The sequence below is a fragment of the Botryllus schlosseri genome, chromosome 12 (assembly GCF_051294905.1).
Source record: "Botryllus schlosseri isolate E-star chromosome 12, Bs_hap1, whole genome shotgun sequence".
Lineage (NCBI taxonomy): Eukaryota > Metazoa > Chordata > Ascidiacea > Stolidobranchia > Styelidae > Botryllus > Botryllus schlosseri.
The window spans coordinates 5631368-5654499 of NC_137247.1; the positions used below are offsets into that span (position 1 = coordinate 5631368).

The 23132-nt window shown below is 40.4% G+C and overlaps 4 protein-coding genes across 4 annotated transcripts in view; 1 reads left to right on the top strand and 3 right to left on the bottom strand.

Moving 5' to 3' along the window:
• Positions 1-5951, top strand: LOC145452581 (glycerophosphocholine phosphodiesterase GPCPD1-like). Its single transcript, XM_080330771.1, has 2 exons — positions 1-170; positions 3928-5951. Exon 2 carries the CDS (start codon positions 3960-3962, stop codon positions 5781-5783), a length of 1824 nt encoding a protein of 607 aa, XP_080186897.1. The 5' UTR covers positions 1-170; positions 3928-3959; the 3' UTR covers positions 5784-5951.
• Positions 5949-17794, bottom strand: LOC145452608 (eukaryotic translation initiation factor 1A, X-chromosomal-like). Its single transcript, XM_080330799.1, has 7 exons — positions 17783-17794; positions 10699-10762; positions 9853-9947; positions 9161-9253; positions 8947-9079; positions 7451-7659; positions 5949-6781 (listed from the first exon to the last, which is right to left on the bottom strand). Exons 2-7 carry the CDS (start codon positions 10712-10714, stop codon positions 6776-6778), a joined length of 552 nt encoding a protein of 183 aa, XP_080186925.1. The 5' UTR covers positions 10715-10762; positions 17783-17794; the 3' UTR covers positions 5949-6775.
• Positions 10763-13438, bottom strand: LOC145452580 (RNA cytosine-C(5)-methyltransferase NSUN2-like). The gene has a single exon (XM_080330770.1). It carries the CDS (start codon positions 13328-13330, stop codon positions 11117-11119), a length of 2214 nt encoding a protein of 737 aa, XP_080186896.1. The 5' UTR covers positions 13331-13438; the 3' UTR covers positions 10763-11116.
• Positions 15309-23132, bottom strand: part of LOC145452590 (uncharacterized) — a 13570-nt gene continuing 5746 nt past the window's right edge. Inside the window, exons 6-11 of the mRNA XM_080330781.1 lie at positions 21123-21170; positions 20634-20725; positions 20393-20506; positions 19586-19677; positions 17696-17736; positions 15309-17300 (exon numbers count right to left, since the gene is read on the bottom strand). Of these exons, the coding sequence (XP_080186907.1) occupies positions 17183-17300; positions 17696-17736; positions 19586-19677; positions 20393-20506; positions 20634-20725; positions 21123-21170 (505 nt within the window). The 3' untranslated portion in view covers positions 15309-17182. The remainder of the gene's footprint in view (positions 17301-17695; positions 17737-19585; positions 19678-20392; positions 20507-20633; positions 20726-21122; positions 21171-23132) is intronic.

Here is a 23132-nt window from a genome sequence, read left to right on the forward strand (position 1 = left end):
TGTGCACGCTGGTTTTGCGTTGTTGGATTGCAGACCAGTTGAGTGGCGTTGGTTGCAATGCATAATGCAGACTTGCAGATGCGAAGTACATATGTCAGGTGGAGGAGACGGTGAGCAAACAGCAAACTCATATAGTTGAGTGGGTTTGGTCTCTACAGCGAAAGGCATCGGTGCGCATTTCCTGCTTTTACATTTTTAATTTATCGTTTATAGTCCTTCATGCCAGATTGCCAGTCATTTATTGGAGGCTTAGGGGTATCGAAACGAAACGATGTTGGGTTACTATAACCTATTAGTTAGACTACCACCTTGGCTATGAGAATGTAAAACTTAACTGGATCAAATTGCCCGGGTATACGTGAACGCAACAGTAAGAGAATGAATTTGTTGGTATGAAATCACATGACTTCATTGCCTATACTTATAGAACTATTTCATTTTGTCTGAAATGGAAGGCTAGAGGAGGTTTGTGGCTAATTTGATTTATGGTTTTAGAAATTGAAATTTTGGCGCTTCTTCGTTTTACAATTAAATAGTATATTCATATTGAAATGAACCCGGATATTTTCGGCTGACACTCGTCAGGGGTAATCGTCAGCAACTAGTAGAGAATTGGAAAGAACATTGTATATCAACAATCGTATCACAAAATATGACGTCACCAGCATGAAATTTCGAATGAGAGAGCGTTCAATGTACTATTTTTAGGTGATACACGAACTCCTTTTGTTGACAGAGTTTTGGTTGGTGTATTTTGATAAAAGTTGATTCCAAGGCACACAAATGGAATTGTGAACGGCCTCGACCTACGATTCGAAATCGGTCATCTCGATAATTATTCGCACAAATCGGATTATCCAACAGATGTTTGCCGATGGCAGAATTAATTGCCTTTGATCGATCAGCATCAATCTTAAGTGGATGAGTTAAGGGTGAGCTTTTCACATCGCGTGACGCCCGTGTTCTGATAAATCTGGGGACATGTTGGTTTATGCCAGGGGTGGGCAAACTTTTGAGCTCGCGGGCCGCATTCAACATCTGAATTCATTCGCGGGCCGCACTATATAAAATTGGGATTATAACCCAAAACGTAATATTGATATATGACGTGGAGACAATATATGTGCTTATTTAAAACAAGCCAAATATTGCTTTGATGATATCGTACACGCGTCAGAAACATACTGTGGCGAGATTTCATAGGCAGGCGGACCTCAATAACCAATTTGTCAAAACTATAGAGATAAAAGGCCGTTGGCCCTATTCTTAGAATATGATTGAAATATAAATCTGTAAGCAGGGATCTGTTCATAGATTTAGTAATTCCACTTTTGGCTCAGTTCCAGGACACACAATGCTAACAGCATCATAATCATGTTAGCTTCAAACACGCTTCTACTTTGTGTAGGTAAAATAGAGATACCCCCATTCCACGCATACAGACAACGAATGTGCTTATAACACGCCCGAATCGGTTTTTTATAAGCACTTCACTGAAATAATTAAAAATGAAGTGGGCAATCTAAAACCTCACTGGTGATCCAAATTATGTCAATTTCGTTGCAGCTATCCCGCTGTGATATCAAGCATTTACCTTAGATCAGTGGTTCTCAAACTTTTTAAGACACGCCCCGCCCCCTTATGATGGTCAAAGATTTCACGGCCTCTTATCGTCATATCACAAAACGCAACCAGGATGGAAGCAAACCTAACGGGTAGTTTGATGGCGTGGAAGGTTACGACTGTGGATGAGAGATTTTTAAATATGTAATTCAGACTAATTACATAGCAATAACACTGAATTGGATGAAAATCGCGCGTAGCGCGAAAAATTTTTCAGTCGAGCTCAGCTTCGCGCCCCCAAGGGGGTTGCGTCCACCAGTTTGAAAACCACTGTCTTAGAATTATCATGGTAAAATATAATAAGAAAAGTTAATCAAGTCCCTGCATTAATTCGATTTTTAGTACGCATTTTATCAAAATTTTTAAAAAGTTTATTTAGACTCTCGCGGGCCGCACAAAACGGCGTGGCGGGCCGCATGCGGCCCGCGGGCCGTAGTTTGCCCACCCCTGGTTTATGCGGTCCTGCAGACGTCTTGACGTTCTTCCCACGTAGCCACAATCACAGTGGCACCTATATTCGTACACTACATTACTTTGTTGAAGTGCAGGAAGCACGTCTTTGCGTGTTGAAGGGAGCAGTTGTGTTGTTGTAAAAATCACATTGGTTTTGACTGTATCGTAACATTTACCGACAGCAGAAATCAATTGTTTTTCAAAGCGAGTGGAAATGGGGCCAATCCAAGGTAGATGGATATAAACATCTTTTATTGTTCGTGCGGTGGGCTCTGTTCGTTTTTCTGCGTTTTCTTCGTTTTACGATCATGACAAGCCAGTGTTCCCCCATGACACCAACAAATGTTTCCCATGAACACGAACAAAAATTTATAAACTTTTAAATAAATTGTAAGTTTGATTTCTGCCTGTGGATATATTGATATTAGGGTTGGGTTGGGATGGGAGGGTATCAGAGCTGGAGGTGGGTTAGGGTCAATGCTGTGGTTGGAGTATCCGAAGATTGGGGTTGGGGGATATTAGGGTTGGAGAGAGGGCATGGTAGGGTTGGGGAGAGGGGTGATATTAAGGTTAGAGGAGAGGGGGATGTTATGGTTGGGGATATATCAGGGTTAGGGTCGGCGGGATATTAGGGTTAGGGGAGGTGGGATATTAGGGGTTAGGGTTAGCTTAGGGTTAGGGGAGGTGGGGTATTAGGGTTGAGGGAGAGGGTGATGTTACGGGAGGCGGGATATAGGGTTGGAGAGAGGGGGATATTAGGGTTGGAGAAGAGGGTTAGGGACACGATATCCAACCCTAACATCCCCCTCTTCCCCAACCCTAATATCACCCCCTCTCCCACACGCTAATATCCCGCCTCCCCTAACATCACCCTTTTCCTCAACCCTAATATCCCAACTCCCCTAATCCTAACCTAACCCTAATATCCCACCTCCCCTAATCCTAACCCTAATATCCCACCTCCCCTAATCCTAACCTAACCCTAATCATAGCCCTAACCTAACCCTAATATCCCACCTCCCCTAACCCTAACATTCCACCTCCCCTAACCCTAATATCCCACCTCCCCTAACCCTAATATCCCACCTCCCCCAACCCTAATATCCCACCTCCCCCAACCCTAATATCTCCCCTCTCCTCAACCCTAATATCCCCCTCACGTAACCCTAATATCCCACCTCCCCCAACCCTAATCCGTCTCTCCCAAGGAAAAAAACAATTTATTTAGACGTTTATAAATTTTTGTTCGTGTTCATGGGAAACATTTGTTGGTGTCATGGGGGAACACTGGCTTGTCATGATCGTAAAACGAAGAAGCGCCGAAATTTTCAATAGGTCGAAAAGGATATTGCTCTTCGAGGGTGATCTATTTTGACAATGTCGCGAACTATCTCGTCTCTATACCAGGAAATATATCTATTTTTTCCCAGAGTGGAATTGGTGGCAAACGTCACGCGCAACTTTTTATTCAATTCTTTAATTATTCTATGGAAGAAACCCTTCTGTCACACGCAACTTATTGACGAAAACAACTACTGATTCCAGTCTGGATTTTTTCTACTTGAATAGCATCAATATCGGCAACTACTCAAGTAGAATATCGAATTCATTGATGGAGTGGTCGAGATAGATGATCATGATTCATGATGCTACTCCAGTAGATTAATGAAATATTAACTATATGGCAGAGTCGAGATTGTGGCCGACATTGATGCTACTGCAGTAGAATAGTTGAAGATGGTCTAAATAGATAGGCTACGGTACACCCCTCTTCGAGTCTCTGAAAGGTCTAGCGACATGATTTGTAATGTCTGCTGGCTGATTTAATTCTCCGTAACTTGAATATTTCAGGTTAAGTTGTGTTTGATCCTACGCAATCAGCCATGCGATCAGTGGAATTTTCGATTGTCGCCTCTGTTCCCGAGTCACATTTCGTCGGTATCGTTGGTAATCGTGTTGAACTCGGAGAATGGACATTACAGAAGGCGAAAAAGATGAGAAAAATGGGTTCAAATCGTTGGCAAACACTGATCCAGTTCGATTCCCCTGGCAATATCATGTACCGTTACTTCGTTGGACGCAAGGTTAAGACCAGCTCTGGGAAGGAATATCTAGCGGTGAAATATTGGGAATCTGGACCCAAAAGCACAGCTCGTATGGTGTTACATTTCGATGAGCCAAGTGTACTACACAAGGATGATCACGAATTCGGTCAAGCGACTCATGCGCAAATAGAGAACGGTTGGCTATCTGGTCAAAGCGAAGTTAGATTCACATTTAGTCAAAATGGGGAGGCACCATTGATTTCCTTGTCACAAAATATCAATTGTTTACCGATCGAATCACTGTCTTTATCTTTTTGCTTGGAGTGTGACGTCCTAAGTTCTCACGTGACACACCTGAAATTCTCCCAATCAACCGAATGCACTGTGGACAGCAAAGCATCACTACCTAAAGAAGCCGAGGTGCTAACGTACGTTATTGAAGCCTCCGATTTGACATCGTTTTCCGGCAAATTTGTCATTTACCAAGATACGAAAATAATCGGGTATGCGGCTGTCACGTCAGACATGTTGGCAGAGAGCAGTACGTCATACATCCAGCTTGCCATATTGAACGAAAGTTTCAATGTTATCGGCAGTCTTTGTATGGAATGTGTTGTGATTAATACCTACGCAAATCAGCCTTTATTGAATATGAGAGAAGGATTTTGCAGTCATTGGAAAAAACGACCTACATTACACATCGGACATAGGGGATGCGGGAATTCGTTCACAGCTGAAATTCCGTCGGACATTTACGAGAATACGATGCTGTCTTTCAAAACTGCCTCCGAGCACAGTGCAGACATGATTGAATTTGATGTCCAACTGACGAAAGATAAAATACCAGTTGTTTTTCATGACTTCACCATCTGCACTGATGTCAATGCTAAGCAAGGATCTAAGAGTACTTTACTGGAAGTCGAAGTTCAATCCTTGACCTACGACGAGCTGATGAATTGCAAATTAAGACATCGGGCACGTAAAAGTCCGAGTTCTGTTGATCCCGTATTCGATGAAGATAGCGACGAGCTGTATTTGAGACCTTTTCCGACTTTTAAGGAAGTACTTGAGAAAGTACCCATTCACACAGGATTCGATATCGAGCTGAAATGGCCTGAATATAATCAGGACAAGTCATACTCGCACGGAGTGGAGAAGTTTTGCGACGCCAACGAGTTTGTAGATAAGATATTGGACGTCGTGTTTACATATTGTGGCAGTAGAAGAATTGTGTTTTCTACGTTCGACACAAATATCTGTACTTTTCTAAAACGAAAGCAGAACCGTTTCCCTGTTCTATTTTTGATGGACGAAGGCAGCACTTTCATGGACTTGAGAAGTCGCCACAACAGTCTTGCCATTCCATTTGCGGCGTCCGAAAAGTTCGCTGGGATATGCTTCTGTGAACAGTCGGCCTTTGCGGACGATACCATCGTCAACACAGTTCACAATCAAAACCTACGTTGCTTTTTCTATGGCGATCATGTTGGCGAGGAAGATAATCGTCGAATGCTATGCCAAAGGGGGGCAGATGGAATTATCTACGACAGGATACACCAAACTTCGTCAAATGGCTGTACTAGTGACAACAACCTGAACTACGTTTCTATAATTCACGTAATGGGTTATGTGACGGCTTGGTTGCTCTTCCGCCACCTATAACTTCTAGACCAGTAATATACTATTGGGTGCGGATATGTTGAAATAGTTGAATAATGAATGATTGCCAGGCTACCTTGCCTTCTCTATACCTCTGAATTGTTCCTATTTCTTCAGATCCTTTTTATTCAGTGATCAATAAATTGCCAAATATATACAAGTTCTAACTTCCTTGTATCCATCTTTTATTGAAGCAAGATCATAATGTGCGCTGAAACATCACATAATGATAGGAAGAGTCCCACATACACAAAACTGCTAGCAATCACCGAAGTTCACTGACATTCAAAACATACAGATACACGACTATATATCACCCGCAAAGGAACATGAACTCCCTTTTTACACGCACAAGTCAAAGCCCTTAATATTAAGGTGTTTCAAGACAATTGAATCATATGTAACGAATTCAGTTCAGCACAGAGAAACAACATAATGAATGTATCTGTCCAGGATGCAATACAAAATTTCTTTCAGATCAGCATTTTCGATCACCAAATTATTTGCAACAAGAGGAATTTGAATGACAAGTACACCTTTCATATCATATACTGAAGACAAGATAGACACAGTGCCAGCTACGTATCAGGCACTACAAGTACACTCACATCTCGACCAAGCCCCGCTTTTAGTGTGTCATTCAAGGATTTCATCAGATTATCCCAGAGTGTCTGCCCACCCCACTCAAAGAGCAAGAGTTGTTTCTTCGCACGGCATATACCATTAAAATACAAAATAGCCAACCAGCCATAAGTCCTCTGGTGCGGTTAGCCCTTACCATTATGTTGTGAATATAGAAACGTTGCAAAACACATACTAGACAAGAATGTTGTGCAGGACTTCTTGCAACACGGCAGCAGTCACAAACAGAGTTACACACAAACGAGATATATACAAGGAGCCAGAACGCAAAAAATTTTTACTTGTATTTCCTCAAAAAATAGCAGACTTTGAAAGTATCTTTCGGGCAAAAAATAAGAGTAAAACGCAGGTTTTCAGATCTGGAAAGGAAATATATTCAAATGCATTAATGAGTTCCAAGGCAAAAGTTAAGTAATTGAAATACTACACAGCCAACCATCATCAGGCCCAAACGCCAATAACGGGCAACTTTCATGTACCTGCTCTCTACGATCTATAGGGGGTTGTCAACAAGCTCATCAGCATGACAATGACGTGCTCGTGCTGACCAATGACCATCTGCCACCGTCCTGATTTAGGATTCATAGTTCAGTGTAGGATGGATATATCTGTAACTCGGGCAACACAGCAAGCAAATTTAATTTTTTTGACATTACTGCCGCAGTGCGAAAGTCTAGTGTCGCTTATCACCTATCTGAAGGACTGGTGAGTCATGGTCTGTAATTACCATCTGTTACAAAATTGAAAAATCAATTGGGCTTGGACAATACGACCTCAGTTGTAAATACATATGAATCGATAACAGTTAATGTTTGCAGAATCGAACAAGAAGACCTATTTCTTTTCTCAGAATGGACAGCTGCGCGTAAACTTATTTGGAGCCGCTCAAACCAGAATGGAATTGAAGCGGTTCATGAGACCGAAATCATATGTTAAATATTTGTGGCAAATGAAGCTAGAACCTCTTGGCCTTGGGTACTATGAGTGACACACATGCAGTTGCTAGATAACGTCCTAAGAAAACTTACGGCATCGACATTGATTCCAGATTTTTTCGTTTCCTTATTATACGTTTGAACGGGCTCGTCTTCCTCCTCAGACTCGGACTCTTCTTCAGAGGAGGATATTACGTAATCTCGTGTTTCCTGCTGTGGCACGGCGGCGTCGCTTATGTCGTCGAACATAATTTCGCCTTCGTCCGGATTGTTGCCCATCATATCCATGTCGTTAATTTTAGCTGCGAAAAACGATCGAGAGTGAGAAGCTCTGTCAAAAGCCGACACAGATATATCACAGTGAAGACTACGTGAAACTATTTGAAGGTACGGAACTGTTGGAAGTACAGGACAGTATACAATTGGATAATATATTCCTATTGAAAAAAGTCCGAAACTTTTTGGCAGACATTCGTGCGGGGGTAATCGTCAGCATCTGGTGCAGAATTGGATAGAACATGGTACATCAAAAAATCGTAGAGAATTGAAAACAACATTATATATCATTGTATAGAAAAAAATAGACCAAATTATATATAGGCCTAATAATCTTTTCAATTCTATACTCTAGTTTCTGTAAATAACCTTCAACATGTATGTTCTCCAGACAAAACTGAAACTAATTAGAACTCAAAGTATGATACTGGGAATTGAAAGAGAAATACCAATATTACTTCTAAAAAGCAGAAAATTTATTTCATGTCTTTTGTCCAGTTTGACAGTGGTCTGCTAAATCAGGTGCAAAGCTAAGAAAAAGTCGGAGTCCACTTTTCCAGATTACGACCCGCCATGGGCTGCTAGATTACGACATGATAGGTAAATGCTAGATTGCAAAATGGTAGTTTCAAACCGCTATCATGGACCATATTTACTGTGATGAAATATTTCATATGGGCGACAATGCGCCGTGAACGGAGCCACGCAACCTAAATTATATTCACCGATACGTTCGTTCGTCTACTGTGAGCGAAAATTTGGGCTTTACTTCTACTTGACAAACTGAAAATTGCGAAAAGTAAGTAGATCACAAAATATTACGAAGTAGTAGGAAATATATCTACTTGAGTACGTACCCAAGTAGAAAACCACTTGAGTGCTTCAAAAAAGTAGAAGTACTTCGTTACTGACCACCTTTGAGTAAAACTAGTACCGGTGTAGACATCAGTCGTTGCAATGGATGACTTTTCTACTCTTATTGCGCCGATTCCGATCATAATAACGGGGATGAGTAAAATTTGTAGCAATTATTACGGCCATAACATGCCAACATGATTTTAAAGCTCAGAATTCAAGCCTATGTTCTATCGAAATTGATATGAAGACGGGTGGAAGTAAAACTCCCTGTTCAAGTAGAAGTAGTTGTAACGCACTATGTTACTGTTACTGACGACCTCTGCGTAGAACACACCGTCATCTTTAGTGTATTGAAGGCACTCTACATCACAACTGGGAATAATTCGCTTCAGAATTAAACTTCTGGAGTATATGTTAAGGTTGGACTTGTGCCAGCTGAAAAATCACCAACCAACCTGAGTCTGGGAGTTCGCCGTACAACTTCAAATTACGGGCTTCTTCCGCGTTATACTTCATGATAACGTCAGCTTTGGCGTCTTGGTAATCGCGCAATCCGATTAATATGATGTCTGCTTGATTTATCCAAACCTAGAAGAGTGTATGTTGACTTGTCTTACCATATACTGTAGTAACCGGCCTCAAAATGTGAACTGCGAAAAGAAAACCGACCTTTTTCCTTAGCTTTCCTCGAATGTGACATAACCTCTTGACACCGTCGAAGCACATTGCTTCTAATCGTCCATTACCAAGCATTTTAACAACCTGTACAGAATTGTAGTTGTATTAATGAGGCTTTAGGCACATGAATAATGCTTGCGTGATGGAAAACAAATAGCAGTGCCATCTATAACAGGGATCAGCAACCTTTTTGCTCCAAGGAATGGTTTTAAAATGACTTTATTTTTTGCTGACCAATGTTCAATGTTGGATATTCGTTGCACCTCAAACAGTATAAGGTCCGTAAAGGGCGCACAGATTAAAGAGATTAACTTGGATTTTTATCAGTGATCACCATGCAATAGTGTACAACTTCTTGCCATCCGCGGACCACCAGCAGCCGACCACTGATCTAAAGCACAAAAGCTTATAACCTGCCGCACGGATAGGGCTACTTAGATGCAGATGAGGCATGATAGCAGTTTACAATCATCATAATTAATCTCAGTTTTTCAGGCATTATGAGAGAATATAGACAACTGCCATACTGGCGTCACAAAACTGGTTTTCTGTGATTAGAATTGGTACTAAAATGATCAGCGTGCTTCATGATCCAAACATACTGACCCCACAATAGTTTCATTTAAACGGACATTACACATTGAAAACATGCACTAAGAGGACTGTGACATGCCATCCATCACCTGTGCATATTCCTGGCCGTCTTCTTTGAAAATGAGTTCTCTCTTTTCTCTGTCATTTTCGTTTTTACCTCTTCTTCTGTTTTTACCTCCCTTTCCTGTATGAGTTAGTGGGTAAAAAACAAATGAATGAACCACCGATTGCACATCGCATTCCACAGGAATACACAACAAAGTGCAAGACCAGCACCAGGTCACGCAACAATTAGAACTGACTCTGCTTCAGTGCAATCGGCACTAAAGCTCGGCATAATCGAGTACCTTTGTGATTTGATTCCGAGTCAAATATTGAGCTTCAAATAGAGTCATATGACATCGTAACAGTAATAATGAATTAGAAGTTCAGACATCTATCCGTTTAGGTGGCCAGAAGGAAAGGAAAATAACGCAAGTTGCACAATGCACATACACACCAATCTTGAAAAATAATTTCCTATTTCTTGACTAAAACTACTTCATAGCAGTTTGTGACCATTTCGAGGGCCGGTTGTTACTAGACAGAAATGAACTTACATATTCATAGCCTTGTGCCGGGTTAAGACCAACCGAGGGTTCCAACAGTGGCAACAAAGTATTGAAACAAAATTCTTCGCTGATAAATTAGTACTCTTGGTACTCACTTTGACACTTGCAGTTGTGAAACAAAAAGGCCAACTTTCACTCATCAAAAATTAAACACAATCATGCGACACTACCATTTAACGGAGATGCAGTTAATGCAACTGTGACTATTGACTTCGTGTCAACAGCTCAAATTACTCCATTAAATTCGAAATTACGAGACCACCTCGACTGCTTGACCCCTTAGATACAAATCTGGATTACGACACATCAAAACATCAAACTCACCCTTATTTTTCGGCATTTTCTTTCAACTTTTCGCTACAATAATGCAAGTTACACAAAGTTATCTGCCAAAAAGAGAGTTGCAAAATTTACGACACAGACAAAAACTGTTTAGAAAGGTCACGAGTTGGAAAACGTAATTCCGGCAGTGGCACTACGGCAGTAAAGTATTCCAATACCAAAGCATGCCAAGGCTAGGTCACTCGTTGCCCTATTACATAAAAGCATGCCGGTTTTCAGCCGCTAAATCACGGACGCGGTAAATCTATTGCAAAAGACAAATCCAACGTTCAACTCCATCCCACCATCGACGCACCCAATTGATAAATATTCACAACGGCTAAGGATCAGACAGTCCAGATTCCAAGAGTATCAAAATTGCGTATTGTGAAATACTGGCTAAGCAGTATTAAGCTCTCGATCACTCAGAAACAACTTCAACGGTGGCGTGACCAGCACCAGTCTCTTCCTTCACGTTTGCAGTCTCGACTGTTGGCGTCACGGAAACGTCACCATTCTTCGACTCTTCACAGCCGGAAGCCTGTTCCTTAACGGTTACGTCTGTAGTGTCTCCATTTTTGGAGTCGCCCGCGTTTTCGGCACGTTTTCTCCGACTATTCCTGTTCGGAACATACTCCTCGGGAATTTCGTGCCCGATCAGGTTCAAGTAATGAGCACGTTCAAATTTATTCATGTACGCTCTGAGCGAGGTATTCCCTTTCCAACCGCTCAAAATCAATTCGCAGGACACTGACGCTTGCCCATTCGCGGGGGTGTATTTAAAAAGCAAACTGCCGGGCAACAAGTCTTTCATTCGTGTCCTGAGCGGTTCGGAGAGGCTGGTATACGTCGGTTGTTCCTCGCAGAGCAGTTTGATGACATCATCAAGCTCGATTTCGATGACACGGTCGCCCATGAACGGCTCGATAACCTCACAGCCGTCTTGAGTGACGCGGAAATGACATTGCAAATTCGGTTGGTTGTTATCGCACCTGCTGAACACTCTCACGCCTGTGTTGATCAACTTCAACCGCTTCTCGTTATTTGTGATGATGTTACGTACCAACGACGATACCATGTATATATGCCGTTTCTTACCTTGACTGGACCTGGTCAAGAGTTGGTTGTGCGGGAAATCCTCTTTCAGGGAATAGTACGATTTTATTTGCGTAACTATTTCTTTTTCCGAATCCGTCTCGCCGAGGAAGATGAAAGGATCCTCCTTGAAACCCGCTCCCCAACACTTCTTCTTGGCGGGAGGAGATTTGGTAGCAGAATCGTCTGCAATTTTCGGTGTCATATCGTTTTCCTTGTCCTTTGATTCATCCGTCTCCACAGATTCAGGTTTTTTCACGTTAATATCGATTGGGCATGGAATGATTCTTTTCTCCCAAGGCAACACCTTTTTTTTCGCCAGTACTGCAACAAAAAAACCACCGGTGTCTTGATAATGCGGTAACAAACGCATGCATCGGTTCAAGTTATATTTTTCAGCCGTTTCTGGAGGGAACATCGACGGTCGTATTTCCTTTTGCTTCGTGTCTGGTACTTCAGAAAATTTACTGTACCAATTCCCGCTGCGGTCCTGCACCTCCCATTCAGAAATTCCGGGACACCATTGAAGCCCTTTCAATTCATCCATGACATCGACTAATTCAATCGAATCATCACATTTTGAGAGTAGAGCGCTGACCACGGCTTCATCTTCTATAGGGTTGAGAGAGCAAGTCGAGTATACAATCCGCCCGCCAACTTCCAACAGCTCGAGACCACGCTGCAATATACGAACTTGCAACCCGTGGAGATATATGCCGTTTCCGACATTCCATTTTTGCCACACGTCTGTGTTTTTTCTCATCGTACCGTCTCCAGAGCACGGGACGTCAGCGAGAACACGGTCGTATCTTAAGGGCACTTCAAAGCCTTCCTTATTTTTAATCACAAGCTCTGGAAATCTGGCACCATCGTGGTTAACTACGAGAGACACTGGACTGTTTAAGCGATTTGTCTGATGAACCAGCATGTAACAGCGTTTATTATCCTTGTCGTTAGCAATGCAAAGACCTTCGCTCAAACTCTCAGAATTACCGCTGTGAAGCATCTCAATCAACTGTGCCGTCTTTGATCCAGGCGCAGCGCATAAATCAAGTATTTTATGGTGGGACTTGACATCTAACAGCAGTGGCGGTATCATGCTGACCGATTCCTGTCTCGTTACATGCCCGCTTTCAGTTTCTGTGATTAAGAAGTTGTGGAAATCTTCCAGTTCTGGTACTTTGCGGATTTGCGTACGCGATAAATTCGTCTGCCATGCCAGTTCGTTAGGATACCACGGCAAAACTGCGGGCCTCTTTCCTATTTCTTCTTGATCCAATTTTACATCTATTATCCCAGCGAAATGGTTTTCTTTCATTTTTTTCAGCAACTGCTTAGCGTGCTCTTTGTACCCGGTAATCCGAAAAACCGACGGTAAAGGATTCCTCATGGCTTCTAAAAATCGCTCGAACTCGTCCACGGGAAAGCATTTTATCCGGCGGTAGTAGTCCTCGTACTTCTTGTTTTCTTTGACAATGTCATCGTAATTCACCCTCTTACGTTTTCCTATAACTTGAGGCTTTCGTCCTTTTCTTCCCATCTCTATCCTTGTTCTTGCTGCACAGGTTCAATATCGCTTCGATATCAGACTGCCCAAAACATGTGAGGCAATATACCTGGCTTTCTTATGTCGAATATTGCGTAATTTTGTGCTTTACTAAATATTATGGCTCATTCGACTGGCGTTTCTGTGTGCGGCTGTGCTTTTATCGCTGAGGAAAGAGTGTCCATTTTCGTTTGCACTAGGGTTGTAATGACTCGAGTCGCAATTTTTCGTTGACTCAACCAAGTCATATTGCTCGAGACATTCTATATGGCTTATTCAATCAGATCTGGTAATTGAAAAATAGCCCTATAGGCCATTTTCTGTTTGAATAAACATGTTTAGAGTGAGAAAAATAAGTATATTATGAATTCGAGGCCTTGACAAAAGTGAATTGAACCTGACTTGAACTCGATACACTCGGACTCAACCTATTACTTCCTGCCTTCGACTCGTACTTGAATCGGCTCTACAGTCTAAAAATGGGGATGATAGCAAACCACGATGATAATTCGTAAATTCAATTTGCATGTCGACTGCCGCAAGCACGTACTAATATAATTACGTGACGACGGCCGCACAAATTCCCCTCAGGCCGCAGGTTGGTCAGATAGTCACCCTTGTTTAGGCCAGGGATATCTCTGGTTTAGGCCATGTAACACGCGACTCCGAGAAGTGTGCCAGAACGATCGGTAGCGAGAAAACCTGGGTCGAAAAGGACTGCCCTTATGTTGACCGAAAACTTTGATATATATACAAAATATATATATGTTTAAGTTCATTGTTCAATTGTCCACATGAGCCTATCAATGGCTGGCGCCAAACGTTCCTGTCCACCCAATCTACAAGACAAATGCCATCGCGCAGAGAAAAATTATTTGCCAGTGAAGAAATACGAATTTGAAATCGTGTGTGTTCTTTTAGTTTAGTACGTTTGGGCGATTCTGATATCTTTTGACATAGCAGGTAACGAAAATCATGTAACGAACTCATTAACGGGCCCACCCGAATATGTTTATTGTTCAATCATTCTTTACGGGCCCTATATTCAGGGATATCTAGAAACTAGTTCTAGATATCCCTGCCTATATTTTCCAAGGGGATGGGCCTGACAAGTGCTGTTTCGGCCCTTGGCACGAGTCTTTATTCCCACCCAACCAAAATACATAGCATAGCAACAGAAATGAAAACGCATATCGCATACACAGTATTCGGTGACGGCTTGTATAAGCTTCAATTATGCTGCAGATCGTACGATGTAGCCTACGTCTTGGTGGAATGAATTTTTTTCTGTGTAGGGTCGTCGAGTTGGATCTGTAAAAGTCCACATTCTACAACAAAAGCAGCCCCAAGACGAACCATACGAAGCCTTTCCTATGGATCAGTAAAGCTTACCGGCATCACGAATTATACGCTTTCTGGACTAGGCCTGAGTTCAAATTTCCAAGAAAGGGAAAACCTATCTGGTAGCCTATATGACGAATGATAGTTGATATTACGAATTGACTATCAAATAAAATGACCACCAACCTAATAATTCGTTGTTGATACGAGATAACGATTCATAGGACGTATGCCTAAAACAGGAAAAATACCTTTTAGGTTATAATATAGTTACACATTGGACGGTTATACAGTAATTTTATTTTAAACCTCAAATACTTCCATAGGTTCAGGAAAACAAATTTTCATTGTGATAATTTTGGAAAGTCGAAAGTGCTAACAATACAATTCCGGTGCCAAACAACATGGAAAAGTCATCGCATTGTGCATGTGCAATTGTGCATCTTGAGCAGATAAAAAGAATAGAAATATCTATTATTTATATTTTGGAGGTATTTTAACTAACAGTAGCGGACTAGCGGTGGTCCTAACGTAACAATGGTTATATCGTGGCTAAATCCATTGTCTACCTCCATGGTCAAATGAAATCTTCCCATATCCCATCTTATAATTAGTAAGAAAACAACAACAATTGCATGATACTTATATTAATATACAGTTGCGTAAAAGCAAGGTGGGCAGTGATACAGTATGCGTTTTTTTCTTGATAAAATTGCAATTGACATAGGCAGAAATCATATACACATGGTAGGCGTACAACTGGGCAGCACCATAACTAGGTTCTTCGAGTGTTAAAAAATAAATCTACAGCAATAGTTTATAACGTTGGAAAATATTTTAATTGGCTCGTACCAATTCTTGTTGATATCGGCAATATAACGGATTGTCAGTTTTCTTGCCAAGAGATCAAACGCAGCAACTTATCATGGTAATGTTTTAGATCAGTATAGTCACTCAGAAGCATGAGCAGTACCCTGAAACATCACACATTGGAGGCAGCTTCCGAAATTCCATCACAGATTCACAGTATTTTGCTACTCATCCTTGCAATCATTTCACAGGAAATAATCTCGGATATGACCGTGAAAGGTATTTACTTACAATCAACATGGCAAGCAAGCCTAAAAACGTCAACTCATTTAGCAATACACATCTTCCCAACCACACTAAATCAACAGGCAGCACAGATAACTAAAGTTGCACAGGACTAAAAAAGGGCAATAAACATGCTACAGATATCAAAAAGTACAAAATACGGTACCTCACAATTCATGATGAAATAGTGCAATAACGCAATGTGCAGACAGAACAAAGAATCGCGTCTTGGCGCGATCCCATGCGACAGTAACGTTAAAAGCAGCTGACAATAAAAACATGGCAAAGTACAATGGAATGATCTAGAAAAATGTGACTGGCAAGTCGGTTTACCTACGATCATATCTCAGATCATAAAGTCGAATTCAGTACCAAGAATAATTACAGTTTCTGTTGAGTGTCCGCACTTCGTGAAAATGTCACACGTATTCTATCCAGTCACACGAAAGATACTGTGAAAGACATTATTGTAACCAGAATCTGAATCAAAGGCCGACAATTCCAGTTATATACATTAGGGCTCTTCAAAAATGACTTTTTTTCTCAAATCGTACTGGCTGCTTAATAAAATTGTTAGGTTACCTAATTTAAGCCTACACACAAAATTTGGTTCAATTCCAGCCAGTAACCGCTTTGCTACAGAAGAAGAAAGTTTCTATTTATTATATAAAAATAAATAATAAAAAATTTGAAAATTTTCTGTTCATCTCATGAAAATGTTAGGCTGTCTATAGAAACGACGCTCACCAAATTTGGTTCAATTCCAACCAGTGGAAGCGGAGTTATTGCCGTCGAAAAATTTGGATTTGAAGAAAATAGTATTTACGGTGACCGATTCTTTGTTTATTTATTATAGTTGTGCTCACCGTAAATACTATTTTATTCAAATCCAAATTTTTCGACGGTAATAACTCGGCTTCAACTGGTTGGAATTGAACCAAATTTGGTGGGGATCGTTTCTATAGACAGCCTAACACTTTCATGGAGTGAACAGAAAATTTTCAAATTTTTCATTATTCATTTTTATATAATAAATAAGAACTTTCTTCTCCTGTAGCAAAGCGGTTACTGGCTGGAATTGAACCAAATTTTGTGTGTAGGCTTAAATTAAGTAACCTAACAATTTTATTAAGTAGCCAGTACGATTTGAGAAAAAAAGTCATTTTTGAAGAGCCCTAATATACATATATCCGGCACTTACTACAGCATAAGGCTGACCACAACCATGCAACCTTTATAGCACACATGACAGGCAAGGAAAATGATTGCAGCAGAGGTAACATTAAACAAGAGCTGTTCAGAGTGGGAGCGCGTTAGCACCACCGCTACAAACTACACGCTACAATTTCTTCTGGTCCAATGACACTAGTCTAGGTACGATAGAACAAAATTTCTCGGATATTTCCAAACTCAGCCGAAAGGATTCGTGGGGCTGAAAAAGGGGTTCGACGACGGATAGCTCGCACTGTGCCCGCCGTCCAACACGCCCGTTGATGAAACAGATCCCTTGGTTCTTGACATGGCGAGGCTGCAATCGGAAATGCGCAATGACCACACACGAATATCTGGTGCAGCAAATGTTGGTGCTCTGTGTATAGTCCGAATTTCTTATTTGAGAATTATCTCATCAACAGTCAATACCTTCCATGCCACCAAGCATACTGGTTTGCATTTTGTGATATGACGATAAGGGGGCATGAAATTTTTCACTATCATAAAGGGGGGCGTGTCTAAAAAAGTTTGAGAAACACTGAATTGAATTCACATATTCAATTTTCACTGTATCTAACATGGATCAATCGATTTTCGCACAATAAAGTTGAAAAACAAACTGTTTCGATGCATTTTAGGGATTTTTCACATAAAACTTACACCAGATGTGTCACTACTATGAAGAAAAGAGTCTTAAAATTAGGAACTCACTCTGCAAAGTCTTTGTCCAGGTCTTCGTTGTCCGGTGTGATCTATCGAGATAGAGATAAATACAATCAGGTCGTGTCGTGCCTATAATAATACAACCACAACAATGTACAGCTAACAGTAAATGATAGTTGGGTACTTGGGTAGACCATTTGAATCAAATTTGGCTGTGAAAAAGTAATATCCCACGAGGAAACGATCACACGAAACAGCTCCATTTGGCCGACAATTTTTTTGTCATTGTTGGAAAACTAGACATACGAAACAGTTGCAAATCTTGAAAGTCACAACTCTCATAAAATAGCACACTGTCGGAATTTAAACCTGTGGTGCCTATTGACCAGGGCTGTATGCACCGATATAGGTGCTAGGACGGTCGATCATTCAGGTAGATTATACGAAGGTGCAGCTATGACAAGGTGCATCGACCGCAACTGTTGCCAACATTCACGTGTCAACAATTCCCTGCTATGATAAATGATTTTTGTCTGTCTTCAAATTCATTTCTAGAGACTCCTGTGAACCCACTGTGGTTCAATCAATCATTTTATTAAGGTCTTCATTAGGTCAAAACACCACAAGATAGCGATATAATGAAATGATAGAAGGTTCCTAGTCAGTAGTCACAAGTCAATTCATTGCTGAGTCATTACCGAGTCAAGTTAGAGTCCAAGTCGGCGACCAGAGGGTCGCGTCCGAGTCATAGTGTTATGACTAGGGCAAGTTTTCTTTGCACTAAAATCGCGAGAAAGTTGCGCTTAATTTTGACAAAAGTTGCGGTCAAAGGTAGCATTTATAATTTCTGTTGAATTAGTGGGGTATGAGATACTCAAAAGGTTTCGTAGTGTAACCAAGTTCCTGCAGTGCTGTCGAATTTGTTACTTCGCCATTTCACGGATATTCTAGCCGAAACCTAGCGAGACCGCCAAAAATTATATTTTTTCGCTGTACACAGCAAAAACATTACGCAATGCGGGAATAATAGCCCAAATAAGGTGACCAAGTGAAAATGTAATTTACGACGACCTCGCCTGGGCGTTCGCGAAACGGGAAACTATCTCAAATTTAAACGAAAGAATTATTAAAGTGATCTATTCATGCTACATATTGTTCGGACACGGTCATGCTTGGCAGGGGTAGTCGAACTTCTTGCTTCCAAGCCATTGTGTGCAAATCAAAGAGAATAGAACCATACTAGAAATAGTTTGTAGCATGTTTTTAAATCACTCCTTTACATTTTGACGCAATATTTGATAAAAGTTGCAGTAAAATTTGGTATGAAAAATAGAGAAAAGTTGCAAAAAGTTGCGCTATAAAATCACTTCAAACAGCTTAAAACATCAAAGTACATAGATTCTGAGTATCTAGGAAGCTGTCGAAAGCTGTAAAAGAAAGTTGCAAAAACTTGCCCTAGTTATGACTCAGACTCAACCCTCTGATCTCTGACGCCCAGTCATTGTGTTGCCTGTCCAGTTTCGAGTTGAAGTCTTGTTAAAGCCACTTGTTACAACTTTGCTCGGTGATATCGAATGATTCGCAGCCATAATATACTCGATCTTGTAACAGTTTCTGATCGCATTTTCAAGTACCAGTACCAATAGACGAAATCCCAATAGTGCGGTAACTTCACTATACTTCGAAATTACAATGAAATGTCGGTCTTTGCCGTCCGAGTCTCGAGTCGTATGACTTGATCCGAGTCATGCGCAATGACTCGAGTCATTTTCCGTATTTTGAGAAAATGACTTGAGTCAAGTCCATACAACCCTGAGAAGGGTGTCTTTTCGAGCTAGTCGTGTGGTTGCAACTCAATACCATCGCAAACCATTGTTTCAGTTGGCCAATCCCACTAAAAGAGTGCTCTCGAATCTGAAAGGTTAAGTACAATCTCACCAACGGAGGTGTTCTGGTAGTTTGATACGTCGCTGGGGAAAACGGACTTCCCATGGAGGCCGGCCTTGAAGTTCTTCTTGAATTTGACTTATCTGGAAACAAATCATTGTAGAAGTCACGGGTAGATGTAGATAGATCAACAAGAAGGCAGCTCCTTGAAAAAGATATGCCTGTATGCTTTTTTAGTTTTGGTTGAAACATCAAGTCGCGACGTGTACCGGCGAAAAATTGTATCAGCAGAGAAACAAATCCTAAATCTGATATGCATTTGTAGTGCATAATATCATCCGGCTTCTGCAATGACCGTTGACCAGGCAAGAAAGGTACTGTAAAATTAGAGGCAATTGAAATAGAACACTAACTGTTCCGAATACTCAAGGTTTTCCTCAGTTTAAAATCTTTACTTTGGTGCTTGAATTCATAGACTGTATCAGCCACAACTTCAACGCCATAAATTCCCACATAATGTTTCTGTATTATTATTGAATATTATTCTCCTACTCGAAATAAACATTCAAGCTTCACAAGATGAATCAAGGACAAACTTTTCCCCTCGCGTGTAATGCACGTGCTCTAATCGATCTAGGAACATGCTGTTTTACGTTGCGTTACTGTGTATGTCAGATAAGCGGGCATAGGTAATGAGAAAAGATTTGTAATTCATGTCATTTTATCCCAACATCACCGGAATCCTGTTAATGACGCATGATAGCCTACCTATCACTGCTGCATGATAATCATCACAGAATTCAGAGAATTCATACAAGTACTAGCAGCACGGCTGCAGAGCATTATAACTTGTCTTACCTCCGTTTCTGGAAGGCGGCGGCCGTAACGGTGTGATAGGCGTCGCCTTCTTGGTAGTGACTGGCGAGGTTTCGTGTGAAGGATATTGAAAAACATCCCCGAAATTGTTAGATTCTGAAATATATTCTCAAACTATAAACCCGCGTGTGCCTCTGGAAATAATATCATATTGTAATGCTGGTAATAGCTGTGCATGTGGAATTGTTGTTGATAGTTCACGGGCTGGCGTAATTTTATTCACCTTTGGCGTTACCGTTCTGGAATTCCTCGGACGCGTTTGATAGCTTCGACTCCGAGTCGGACTTATCGAATGGGTCCGAATCTGCGGAAAATCTAGAATAAAAATTTCACAGTCATAAAAAGAATCACCAAACCCTAAACTATGGAGTTTGAAAACCTTCTTGGGGGTACAGAACTTCAATGTATATTTAAATAATATATTCATATTGAAATAAACCCGAATATTGTCAGCGGACATTCATCAGGGGTAATCGTCAGCAGCTAAAAGAGAATTCGAAAGAACGTTGTATATCAACAACCGTGTCAGCAAATACTAGGACACTGCATGTAATTCATTTTCATTAATACCTCAGTGTAGCAATTGTTGTATATAACATACTACATAATTTGAGAGATGAAAAGACATTTAAAGAAATACCTTGCATGCGGTCACAATGAAATGGATTAATCAGAGTTAACACTTAATCAGAATCACATTACACTCAATTACCTCTGATATCTTCTCTCGCTGATATTGGGGATTGTCATAGCATTCGTCCTTAAATACAAGACACACCAATTCAAAATGAGTCATTCACATAATGTATGGTACACAATATTTTGAATCTAAGCATAGCAAATATTGCGGTATTTAGTGATCACTGATCGTACTTTAAGGCTTAAGAGAATTCATTCATCTATCGGGGCATACAGTTTGATAGGACAATCAGTTATTTGCATTTATTATTCTGAAATTGGTTACCGTATGACTTACAAATAATGCTATCGAAATCCCAGGGTTACCTGTACCACTGTTCATTTTCAATCTAGCTTACTTGACATCAGGCTTTATTCAATTTTGTGATTATCATAATCAGAAAGTGAAGAACTTTGGTCCATCTCATATACGGTATTCTATTGTAATTATAAGTATAAATTCTAATAAATTGCAAAACATATTCCCCTTTGGAAATATCTTGTTCAAAACCGCAAGCCAGGAAAAACATTAAACCCACTCCCATTTGTCGACAGCAGGAAATCAAATTCCTCTAAAGTTGTTATACAAAATTACATGTTTTAGCACAATAACAATGCTCATGGTGCTTTTGCGTCAGTCTTCCACATTGGTGATGAAGGTTCATCTCATTTGTATTCAAAATGGTGACTACCTCAGTTCTCCAGCCTATATAACATATAATTAGTATCACCCAAGCTTGTTGCTTGTCATATTGTATAAGTAGCTCGTGTGTAGGCAGAATCAAAGAACTGGGCTGTGCTTACAGTGAAACAAAAATTCAATGTTCTGTAAAGATTGCATAATGAAACCTATTCTAAGATCATAACAGAATACCAATTTATTGCTTTCACTTTCACTCCACATACAAAACTTTACTAGCTCATAAGGATTCCAAACTTCAACAAAGAAAGCAGTAAATACATTTAGTCAAGGTGATATTATCCATGCCTTGGTTCTGGAACATAATTTCATCAAGGCCTGGCTATTAACAAAAATCTTGGTGATTGAACAAAGCATCCATACTGACAGGACAATGATCCACAACAAAGCAGTTAGGTAACCTACTTCAACACTACTACCTTATTACATCAGCAAGGTTGTCCCATACTTGAAAGTGCCTTATTGTTATTGAAAGTTTGAAGATCAATTACCATACTAACCCAGAATTTTCACGGTGAATTCATCCATCAAATTATCTCGTATAAGATTAGTGATATGCAGGCACGTAATGTTTTGTAAGTACCAAAAGGTGAAATCTAGGACGACCAAACAAACGTAAATGCTCACACAAAGTAAGGAGAGTTTCTATAAATATATTCTTTAGAGTATTTCAGGGGATTTGGTTTGAAAGTGGACAATTAGAATGTCATTAACCCCGGAACTTCAAATTTCGGAGACAATGTTTGCATGAGATGGCGTTACCGGAGCAATTTTTAGAATCCATATAAACTTTCTTCGGTAATTTTGTGCGCCTAAAATAGCCAACTTCCGTTGAAATCAAATTAGCAGAGAAACTTTGTGCAAAGAGCTATACATCCGCAGAGAGTATCTGTCCGGTCAACTCGCTACATCAAAACATAAATCTCAAGATAAGATTCAATTATTGATGCCATTCACCAAGAAAGATTTATACACAGCCTTGGCAAATTCTAGAAGCATTGCACCTTTGTTCGATTCCAAGTTTAGCACAAACCAACTGTCAAATACATATTCAAATAAATAAATCAATACTTTCATTATACGATAAATATTAATGAAATACACATAATGTGACTCGATAGAGCATCCAAAATGCATTTCTCGATTTACCATAGAGACTAAGAATGTTGTGTGCATGTATCAGAAATGAGCATCCCAATCAATTATAATCATGTATTGCACCATTCAGCTAAAATCACATTAGCAGCTTCAATTCAGGTATGACTTTGTAAAAACCTGAATAGACTCCATTATATACACACCATTTTCAGGATTAATTCAACGTAAGGTAAGGTAACGTTGTCA